The sequence below is a fragment of the Ciona intestinalis genome, chromosome 9 (genome assembly GCF_000224145.3).
Source record: "Ciona intestinalis chromosome 9, KH, whole genome shotgun sequence".
Classification (NCBI taxonomy): domain Eukaryota; kingdom Metazoa; phylum Chordata; class Ascidiacea; order Phlebobranchia; family Cionidae; genus Ciona; species Ciona intestinalis.
In genome coordinates, this window is record NC_020174.2 from 3,291,026 (window position 1) to 3,302,619 (window position 11,594).

Consider the following 11,594-nt stretch of genomic DNA (forward strand, 5'->3'; position numbering starts at 1 on the left):
CTAACAGCTTTGTAAGTGACGACATAATAATCTACATCATCACCTTCACTTATTCTTAATGTGGCAAGTCTTGCTTCTTCTGTTGTTTGCAACAAAACTGGTTTTGCCGGAGGTTCCTATTATATAAAAATACAAATCAAAATGACTAAAAAATTGCTGCAACAGTTTTATCGATTTATTAGTTTAGTTCAAATTAAAAAAATAACTGTAGTTAGGCTTTGTTTACGTTTTCTTTTTGTGGTAAGGTGTAAAATTACGTTGTATTTGAATTAGTAGATATATACCAGATAATAATAACTTTATTTGTCTCTTCGATTACGGTGGCAAAGATTTATAAATTTTTAAAAGAAAAGACAGGTTATAGCGACAAAACAACAGTTGTTAAAACACGCTTACAAGTAAAAACTAATTTAGTTTCAATTGGAAGAAAATAAGCGGGGTCGCTACACCTAGCAGACAAACGAGCCATTTACTTTTGATTATTTTCAAATAAAACTTCTAATAGAAACAAAAGCGTGCAGACGTAAAGACACGACCCTACAATGGGAAGTTCGCTTTAAAGATAATTGACCCAAAGGTTGGATCATTATAGAAAAAAAACTCCCAAAAATAAATTCAACCATTTAACTCTCGTAAAACAAGTGAATATGTGTAAAAAATTTTGTAAAAAATTAAAATATAAAAACTAAAACCCAAACTTTTTTAAATTAAATTATAAAACTTAAAAAAAAATTATATTGCAAAAAACATAAAATTCAAGTTAAAAGTACCTTGGGTGTTATTATTGCTGTGTTCAAAGGCTCAGATGTTCCATCATCATTTACAGCAACTAATCTCAATATATATGGGGTGTTGGGAGTTAATCCAGTTATGGTGAATGGGTTATCTCTTCCTTCAATGACCTGTGTAATAATAAGTGAATGAAATTTGCTTTATGCTCGCGTGGCCGGAAAATGACAGTCGTTATAACACGGTGTTCTGTTTCAAATACACTTTGTGGCAGCTTACGATTTACCAAGTATGTTACTTTGTGGTTGATTATTTTTTGTATTTTTTTCCTTTTTTTATGTGTGGCTGATAATTTGAAAACCCCATTAGTGGCCACTGGGTTGGAGCAATTTCCGTTAAGTGTCTTGCCCAAGAACACATACGACCACAATGGTAGCAGCGACCAGCCTTGAACCTATTACCTCTGGGTTAAAGGCAGGCGTGCTAACCACTTTGCCACAGCGTCTGATAAATATATATTATGAAGTGTAGCGAAACTTTAAAAATATTTTTAACGAAAATAGGATATAGCGACAAAACAACAGTTGTTAAAACCGCTTATAGTTAAAAACAAATCTACATTTAATCGCAAAAAATAAGCGTGGTCGCTACACCTAGCAGACAAACAAGCCATTTATGTTTAATTATTATCAAGTTAAACTTCTAATAGAAACAAAAGTGTGCGTAAAGACACGACCCGTACAATATTAATCAGTAAATACCTGCATACCAGCATCACTGGTACCCTCAGGTTTGTAATATATTCGATAGAGTTGAACATTTTCCCGAGGACCATCAACATTAAAAGAAATTCGACGCGGTGACAAGTCAATAAGATTGACTGCTGTAGGCGGATTTGGTGCATTCTGCGAAAGCAATAAAAATATATATAAAATATTTAAATGCATTGTGGCATAATTGGTTTAGCATGCATTTGGCCCAGGGGAAACTGGTTCAAGGCTCGTCGCTGCTACCATTGTGGGCGTATGTGTAGATAAGGGGGAAAATAAAAATTATATATGCACTGTGGTTGGTTTATCATGCATGACTTTAAGCCAGAGACAACTGGGTTCAAGGCTCGTCGCTGCTACCATTATTGGCATATATGTCCTTGGATAAGACACTTAACGGCAATTGATTCAACCCAGTGGTCACTAAAATCTAAGTTGTCAGACATACATATAAATAATAAATCCGAAAAGAACTATCATTCACAAAGTAACATACATGGTAACTCTTAAGCTAGCATGAAACAGAACACCTGTGTTATAACGACTGTCGGTTTTTGACCACACAAGGATAAAGCATACACCTTGTGCCAGCTTACAAGTTAATATTTATCTTTCTTTATGTATGATTATTATTTATTTTTGTATGCCTGATAATTTGGACAACCCATTAGTTACCACTGGGTTGGAGAATTGCCATTAAGTGTCTTGCCCAAGGACACATACACCGACAATGGTAGCAGCAACAAGCTTTGAACCCATTACTTCTTCGTTAGAGGATCAATTTTTCATATATTATAGACCGAGTTACACATGGTACTGCACATAAACTATAAAATGAGCAAAACAAACTCACTGTTGATGGAGTTGAAAAATAAAAGTCCGAAGAAGTAGAATTTCCGTAGCGATTATTTGAAATTACATTTCCCTCATATGTTTTGCCTTCTTTCAAATTACGGAACAAAAACGACCTTGCATTTCCAGCCATTTGGAAATTGTATGTCCGTCTTGAACCTCTCTGTTAAAATTAAAAGGGAATTTTTATTTTTTAAAATTTTTGTTTCTGAATGTAAAATATTAAAAGTTATGATTCTAAAAATAATTTTATTTTCAATAAATATGTTTAGTTTCTAAAAATAAAACATGAACGAAATAATAACTAAACATAAATGGCTCGTTTGTCTGATAGGTGTAGCGACCACGCTTATTTTCTTCCAATTAAATGTAAATACCTTTTAAACTGTAAGCGTGTTTTAACAACTATTATTTTGTCGCTATATCCTGACTTTTTGTTTCAAATATTTCTAAATCTTTGCAACCGTTATCGTAAAGACAAACAAAGGTACAGTAGGGTGGGGGAAGACGGGACACCTTTAGCACATAATATCCAAATATCCTGATCGTGTTTTAAACAATTAACAACGGTCTATGGGAGTCGCGAGGACACGGTTTTATAATTATTTGAATGTTCTTTGATTACTACCCTATAAGACAGGAAAATAAAATGAAAATCTGTCCCATCTTTCCCCATTCTACTTACTTTCCGAACACCTAGGTAAAACTTGGTGGCTCTCGGCACATCATCAACGTGCCATGACAGCAAATAATTTCCAACCTCGGAACTCCGGTTCGCCGATGTGAAGTAAACCTAATCAACAAAAGAAAATGAAGAAAGTACTTTATTCATTGATAAAAAAGAACATGAATAAAACAGTTTTTTGATGATAAAAAGAAAATGAATGAAGTAGTTTTTGATGGTGTATATATCATGCTTTATCCTTGCATGGCAGGAAAATTACAGTCGTTATAACACAGGTGTTTTGATTCATACACCTCGTGCCAGCTTACGAGTTACCATGTATGCTACTTTGTGGGTGACTATGGTTTGGTAATTTTTTTCATTTTTTATACATGGCTAATAATTTGGACAACCCATTAGTGACCACTGGATTGGAGCAATTGCTGTTAAGTGTCAAAGACACATACGCCCACATGGTAGCAGCGATGAGCCTCCAACCTTTTACTTCTGGGTTTAAGGCAAGCCCCCTAACTACAATTTCTCCAACCCAGCGGTCACTAATAGGTTGTCCAAAATATAAGCCATACACAAAAAATGAAAAAAAAACAAATAAGATAATCACCCACAAAGTAACATACATGGTAACTTGTGAGCTGGCACGAGGTGTATGAAAAAGAACACCCGTGTTATAACCACTGTCGTTTTCTGGCCACACGAGGATAAAGTAAGTTACATTAATTTACTCATTCAAAAAAACACCAACTTTATTAGGAGGTCCAACGACAGTTATCCGTGTTGAGCCTGAACCGCCTCCTGTCAGAAATTTAACGATACATTTATACGTCCCGTCGTCGGTTGAACGAAGGTTTTGAATGAGAAGTCGAGTTGGTTCGTTCGAAATCAAACGCCCGCTGTAATCTCCAACGTTTTCAGATTCCATAAGCTGGAATATTTCATCACGTTAATTCAATATTTTTCCACATAATGTTGTTTACTTAATTTACATTGTTTTGTCTGTAGGGTGTAACGGTCACGCCTTTTATCCAAAACAATATTTCTTTCTTTTTTTCAATAAGCGTGTTTTAACAACTGTTGTTTTACCGTTACTTCCCATCTTTTCGCTTTTGTCAACTCTCTTGTTTTTCGTTATCGTTACCAAAGAGACGAAAAAATTGATTTATAATGCTTTCAATACCAACTTGTATACATTTTTCAAATAAAGTAGAGTGGGGGCGATAGGACACCTTTAGCACATAATTTCCTCGCGGTTTAAACCATTAACAACGGTCTACAATTCAGCGAAACATTTTGTCCGATATCTATTCAAACAGTATCTCTTACGGGGAAAACAAAGCGTCTGCGGAAAACCTGTTTGTAAGGAGTTCTTAGCAAATAGGTGTCACGTGTGCTTGTAACAAAGTTTAAGAAATTTAATTATGAAACCAGTGCTCTTTTTATTTGATTTTTTGGTATAAGTTCCTGCTGTGCGATCTATGGATTTCAGTTTCTATACAAATACAACACATATACAAAATTTGAAAATATTTTTGGCCAATTTTCCACTAAAACAGTAAAACTTTGCAACATACAAACTATAAAGCCTTCCAATAAAACCACATAAAAAAGAAAGAATAATAAATCAGTTACCATTGAAGTAGATGTATTATACACTGCAAGCGGATAAAAGCTTCCATTTTTATAATTTCTGAGCCAGAGTACTTCATGTTCTCCAGGTGTATGTTGGTCATACCGACAATATATTTGAGCCGTTTCCCCTTTTACGTGAGATCTTTTATCAGTAGACGCTTGCACCAATATTTTACCGATTGGTCCTAAATACAAATGTGCTTAAGTAATGAAAAATTACTTTACCTATCGGTTATCTGGTCTGGTTGGGAAATGTGCATGAAAAAGCAAAAAAAGGGATAACGGAAATTTATCTGTTTCATACACTTTGTGCCAGATAACGGAAATTGTTCTGTTTCATACACTTTGTGCCAGCTTACGAGTTACCAAGTTACTTTGTGAACAATTTTTTTTATGTATGGCTGATAATTTGGACAACCCATTAGTGACCACTGGGTTGGAGCAAATGCCATTAAATGTCCAAGGACACATATGCCCACAATAGTAGCAGCGACGAGCCTTGAACCCATTACCTTTGGGTTACAGGCTAATCACTTTGCCACAGCGTTGATGTTATTAATTCGTATTTTCTTACTTGTTGTTACAAGTCCAACAGCTGGTTCGCTACTTCCACCATACAGTTCTGTAAACACACGGAACTGATATGTAGATCCTGGGTTCAAGTTTTGCACTTGAAGGTACAGATTCGAAGTTCGGATAATTTCTGGTTCATTTGGAGAATCTCTCAGATTGTATTCTATCCTGTTATATAAACATACATAATAATAAAGATAACTACTTGTCTCTTCGATTACGGTAGCGAAGATTTAGAAATATATTTTAAATGAAAAGACAGAATATAGCGACAAAACAACAGTTGTTAAAACACATTTAGTGTTAAAAACATATTTACATTTGATTGGAAGAAAATAGGCATGGTCGCTGCACCAAGCAGTCAAACAAGCCATTTATGTTTAAATATTATTAAGTTAAACTTATAATAGAAACAAAAGTGTTTGTAAAGACACAACCCGTACCATGGGGGAAAGTTAGCTTAAGTGGACATAAAAATCATTTATTCACTCTTGTTAGTCCGAGAGTGACATACTTGCAAAAGTGAGCCCTAATTCTGACCCCGATTCTAACACAATAGACCATATTCACCATAACGACTGCCGTTTTCCAGACCCGCAAGAATAAAGCAAGTTCATTCATTCATTGAATTAATATTTTTGGGATTTTTTCAATTTTTTATGTATAGCTGATAATTTGGACAAACCATTAGTGGCCACTGGGTTGGAGCAATTGCAGTCAAGTGTCTTACCCAAGGACACATACACCCACAATGGTGGCAGCGAGGAGCCTTGAACCCATTACCTCTGGGTTAGAGCCAAGTGCGCTAACCACTGCGGCACATGATATGCATATTTTACCTGTACTGTTCACCAGAATCAGGTGTAGCATATGGAGCATTCCACAAAGCTCTCACTGATGTTCTGCCTTTCCCATCAAACCTTAAGTTCCTTGGCGGAGCAATGTTGCTGATAGGAGCAGCAGTTGGAGTAGTCGTTTGTGGGGCACTTTGTGGGACGCTCACACCATCGGTATTCACTATAATTGTCTTAATAGGCTGCCCACGTATTCCGTCACTATATTAAAATAAATTAGTTTAGAATTCAACGAATGACTGAATAACTTACTTTAAGAAATTTTCTGTTTTTTTTTCGGCGGAGTTTATTTATTTATATTTTTTTTTGCTTTCTATTTTATGCAGAGATTTTTTTTTTCCAGTTATTTTTAGTTTTTTAAATTTTTTTTGATTTCCTATTTTTGCAGTGAAAACTGCAGCGGGGATCAATAAAAAAAGTGAACATTTTTGGGAAATGCAGATTTTAGTACATTTTTAAGTTTTGCGATCAATATGAACTAATAAGGTGAACTATAGAAACTTTTATTGCAGAAAAATTGGACTTGGCATAATATATGTTATTGACCAAGATTCTGTTGAATAAAATGATAAAATATTATATTTTGTATGGCTTAGGGCCTACAGCAAAGCATGTCAGGAAAATGTAAGTAGATTTATAATATTAATATATTTGTCTCTACGATTACGGCAGCGAAGATTTAGAAATATTTTTAACGAAAAGACAGGATATAGCGACAAAACAACAGTTGTTAAAACACGCTTACAGTTAAAAATTTATTTATATTTGATTTGAAGAAAATAAGCGTGGTCGCTACACCTAGCAGAAAAAACAGTCATTTTGTTTAATTATTATTAAGTTAGACTTCTAGTTCTAATAGAAACAAGAGTGTGCGTAAAAACAGGACCCATTTTCCTAAGAAATTAGTTGTTATGACTGTCAGAAAATAAAATAACTTTTTCAGTCTAAAAATAGAATCACTAATTGAATTTTAATGTATAAACTACACACATAAATTATTATTTTTTGAATTTTTAGGCAAATAAAAAGAACTATAGTCACACTTCAGTGCCGTGGCAAAGTGGTTAGCCTGCCTGCCTGTAACCCAGAGGTAATTGGTTCATCACCAACAAAGTAACATACTTGGTAACCCGTAAGCTGGCACGAGGTGAATGAAACAGAACACCTGTGTTTAAAGACTGTTGTTTTTCGGCCACGCGAGGATAAAGTAAGTTACATTTATTTTTTCATTCACTTACACCACAGGTATTACTGTTATTCGATACATTGTACTCGGATGGAGTCGGTCCAAAAAAACTTCTGGCTGGGCGACGGACACAATGCGAGAATCTTCATTATGAGTGACATCTCTATAAAAGTAAAAAAAGCCTCTTTTAAGAAAAGTAGCACCATCAAGCTGAAAACCGGCGCTGTAACTGTTATCATTGTGGGCGTATGGGCCTTTGGAAAAGACACTTAACGGCACTAACGGACTGTGAAACTATCAGCCATAATTGGAGAATGAAAAATTACCATAAAGTAACATACATAAGCTGGCACGAGGTGTATGAAAAAGAACTGCCCGTGTTATAACGACTATTGTTTTCCAGCCACATGCGGATAAAGTAAGTTACATTTATATATTAACATCTATTACAAACAAAAAAAATATACCATAAACAGGAAAGAAACACTTTGATTGACTTACTGATATTCAACTAAATAATGAGACACGTCTTCTACATCGTCCCAGTTCAAACTAATTGTGTTTGTAGTAACTTGGGGTTGGTTTGAGTTTGAGTTGCCTGGGATATGGCTTGTTGTTGATATCTGTTAAAGAATTTAGACTCTTTTATAAATGAATGTAACTTAGTTAATCCTCGCAGGGCCGGAAAACGGCATTTGTTATAACCCTGGTGTTTTGTTTCATATCCCTCGCGCCGCTTACGAGTTACCAAGTATGTTACTTTGTGGGTAATATTTTTGTGGGTGATTATTTTTTTTAAGGGATTTTTTTCTTTTTTTTATATGTGGCTGATATTTTGGTCAACCTATTAGTTGACCACTGGGTTGGAGCAAATACCTGCTTGCCTAAGGACACATCTGCCCACAACAGAAGCAGCGAAGAAACTTGAACCCTATTACCTCTTGAAAGAAAATAAGAGCGGTCGCTACACCTAGCAGACAAACAACGAGCCATTTATGTTCAATTGTTTTCAAATTTTTACATGTTTAATTATTTTCGGCGCCGTGGCATAGTGGTTAGCGTGCCTGCCTGAAAAACCAGAGGTAATGGGATCAAGGCTTGACGCCACTACCATTGTGGGCGTATTTGTCCTTAGCCAAGACAATTGATAACAATTGCTCCAACCCAGTGGTCACTAATGGGTTGTCCAAATTATCAGCCATACATAAAAAAAAGAAAAAATCTTCCCAAAAAACAATCACCTACAAAGTAACTTACATGGTAACTCGTAAGCTGGCACGAGGTGTTAAACCCGTGTGACAACGACTGTCGTTTTCCGGCCAGGCGAAGATAAAGTAGGTTTCATTCATTTTCAAGTAAAAACTCACCACTGTTACATTGGAGTAATAAGTGGCTGGTTGAACACCAGCGTATTCCACATGACATTCAAATAACCCAGAATCTCTGGGTTGCAAGTCACGAATAATCAGATCTTTTCGATCTTGCAAACCAAGCCTTCCAGATAAATCTCCAGCATATCTTTCCTGGTATAATGAAAAAAATTAAATTTAATTTTTTTTTTATTTTGAAATTTTTCTGAAACTTATTTTGTTTTACAAAATTGGGATCTTTTTTATTTTGAAACTTTTCTGAAATTTACTTTGTTTTTATTTTGAAAATTTTCTGAAAATATTTGTTTTACAAAATTGGGATCTTTTTTATTTTTGAAATTTTTCTATAATTTATTTTGTTTTTTATAATGTTGTGATTTTGTTTAGTCGTTTACAGTTAAAAACATATTTACATTTATTTAGAAGAAAATAAGCATGGCGCTACACCTAGCAGACAAACGAGCCATTTACTTTAATTATTATCAAGTTAGACTTCTAGCAAAAACAAAAGTGTGCGTAAAGACCTGGCCCATACAATGACAGTAGCATAACTAATTCAAGCAGTCGTATTAAGCAGTAAAAATGCTAAGATTCCATTTACTTCATATTCTTGTTGACTTGATGAGGAATATGTATATATAGGTAGTCTCTCCCCCTCCACAACTTTGTACCATCTAATAGTTGGTGTACGGGACGTAGCGTGGTATGGACATTTAAGTAACGCTTCATCGTTTTCATAGTAGTCAACTTTTTTTGAAGGCAAAGGCGCTAATAATAATAATATTAATAATATAGAAAAAAAATTCAAAAAAATAATCGCTCATAAAGTAACATACTTAGTAACTCGTAGGCTGGCACGAGGTGTATGAAACAGAACTCTCATGTTTAACGACTGTTGTATTCCAGCCACAAGCCAAAAAAGTAAGTAACATTAAAAAAAATAACTTTTATTTGACTCTTTAATTACAGTATCGAAGATTTAGAAACATTTTAAACGAAATGACAGGATATAGCGACAAAACAACAGTTGTTAGAACATCCTTACTTTTAAAAACATATTTACATTTAATTGGAAAAAAATAAGCGTTTTATTTAAACATTGGATGATACATTTAAACATTGGATGATGATAAATACATGTTAAAAATAACAGCTATTATACAACATGGTTTACAAACCTGCGTAAGTACATTTTAAACTGCCAGAAATACAAGCACATGTTTGCATGAATGATCCAGTTTCATCAACATGTGTCCATGAACGTTGGTTGGATTCATCTTCTCTACACACTAAAATACAGGTTATGATATATATATATATATATATATATATATAAGGGAGAGAAAAAAAATGACAAATTTAAATTAAAATTAAAAATAGGCAAAAATTTTTTTTTTAATTATTTGACAAACTACATTCAAAATAAGCAAAAGCGGAATTTTAAAAAAAGGAAAAAAATCTTTTTTTTAAATATGTGACAAAATTAAAATTTAAATAAGCAAAAAAACATTTTTTTGAAGCAAAAAAAACAATTTAAGAAAAAAAAATGTATGTATGTGATAAAACTAAATTTAAAATAAGCAAAATCTAATTTTAAAAAATGTGTTGGAAAACTAAATGAAAAATAAGCAAAATTAAAGTAAAAAAAATGTGACTAAACAAAATTCAAAATTAGCAATACCAAATAAAAAAAAATTAAAAAAAAATAAAAAAAATTATACATACATATAGGGTCACACTGCCACTGTACACCACTACTACTTCGAGTGCAAGTGTTTTTTTGCAAGTAGTTGTTTCTGTTACGCTTAAAAAAAAGTTCTTCATTGCCGTGCCAGATCCCATTCACCAGACAGACTTCGTTAACTGAGGAAAAATTACAAAAAGAAGGTTTAACTCAGTGGTTCTTAAACTTTTTTATATGCTTTACCCTTTTAACAAAGTTCCAATTCAGATTTACCCCCAATATGTAATATGGCGCTCATTTATTAAAAAGCGAAAACAACTAATTACATCAGTTATATTTAATGCGACAGACAAAGATGCTTATCAGAACAACGATGCTTGTCTGATTTACCCCCAATATGTAATATGGGGGTTATTTATTAAAAAGGAAAACAACTAATTACAGCAGTTATATTTAATGCGACAGATGTGCTGGCTTTTTGGCGATGAGTTGTTCAATGTCTGGTAAAGTAGTACAATTAACACTGTTTTTCTGTCCCGTCAACTGATGTGGATTTTAATTGGTAGCTCATTTACCTTCTAAATACGAGCAATTTACCCCAGTTTAAGAAATGCTGCTTTAGCTTGATAATAATAATTAAACATGAATGGCTCCTTTGTCTGCTAGGTGTAGCGGCCACGCTTATTTTTTTTTAAATAAATGTAAATATGTTCTTTAACTCTAAGCGTGTTTTAAAAACTGTTGTTTTGTCGCTATATCCTGCTTTATCTTTAAAAATATTTTAATATTTTCGCTACCGTAATCAAAGAGAAAAATAAAGGTAATATTATTAAACCACATTTAAGCGTGTCTGCCTAAATACAAATTTCGATTTTTCATTTCCTTTAATTCTAATACACTTTGTCTTACTTGTAGAGATAATTCCACTAACAATTTCACTTTCTTCATCACCGGACAGAGTGGAAACATAAAACACATAAGTCTTCCCCCCTTCCAAACCAATAACTTTAAACCTGGTTTGTGAAGTTGTCCTTATAATAGGATTTTCTGTGGCTTTTCTGGGGTAAGGTTCATACCTTATCCTGAAAATATTAAAAACAATATAAAAAAAGAGTAATCGGTAATTAAAAATAATTAAAAACTGATTCAGCTTTTTATGGAATATTTTTTATGTATGGCTGATAATTTGGACAACCCATTAGTGACCACTGGGTTGAAGCAATTGCCGTTAAGTGTCTTGCCCAAAGACACATACGCCGATAATG

At 33.7% G+C, this 11,594-nt stretch overlaps 1 protein-coding gene across 1 annotated transcript in view; it reads right to left on the reverse strand.

Moving 5' to 3' along the window:
- The window catches only part of LOC113474493 (titin-like), a 12,661-nt gene extending 1,209 nt beyond the window's left edge, over positions 1 to 11,452 (reverse strand). The window contains exons 1-16 of the mRNA XM_026835840.1: positions 11,239 to 11,452; positions 10,371 to 10,508; positions 9,824 to 9,934; positions 9,247 to 9,413; positions 8,643 to 8,798; positions 7,777 to 7,898; positions 7,328 to 7,438; positions 6,075 to 6,290; positions 5,237 to 5,403; positions 4,663 to 4,847; positions 3,779 to 3,958; positions 3,037 to 3,144; positions 2,353 to 2,514; positions 1,491 to 1,634; positions 771 to 902; positions 6 to 116 (exon numbers count right to left, since the gene is read on the reverse strand). Coding sequence (XP_026691641.1) covers positions 6 to 116; positions 771 to 902; positions 1,491 to 1,634; positions 2,353 to 2,514; positions 3,037 to 3,144; positions 3,779 to 3,958; positions 4,663 to 4,847; positions 5,237 to 5,403; positions 6,075 to 6,290; positions 7,328 to 7,438; positions 7,777 to 7,898; positions 8,643 to 8,798; positions 9,247 to 9,413; positions 9,824 to 9,872 — 2,010 coding nt within the window. The 5' untranslated portion in view covers positions 9,873 to 9,934; positions 10,371 to 10,508; positions 11,239 to 11,452. The remainder of the gene's footprint in view (positions 1 to 5; positions 117 to 770; positions 903 to 1,490; positions 1,635 to 2,352; positions 2,515 to 3,036; positions 3,145 to 3,778; positions 3,959 to 4,662; positions 4,848 to 5,236; positions 5,404 to 6,074; positions 6,291 to 7,327; positions 7,439 to 7,776; positions 7,899 to 8,642; positions 8,799 to 9,246; positions 9,414 to 9,823; positions 9,935 to 10,370; positions 10,509 to 11,238) is intronic.
- Between the last annotated feature and the right edge of the window lie 142 nt (positions 11,453 to 11,594).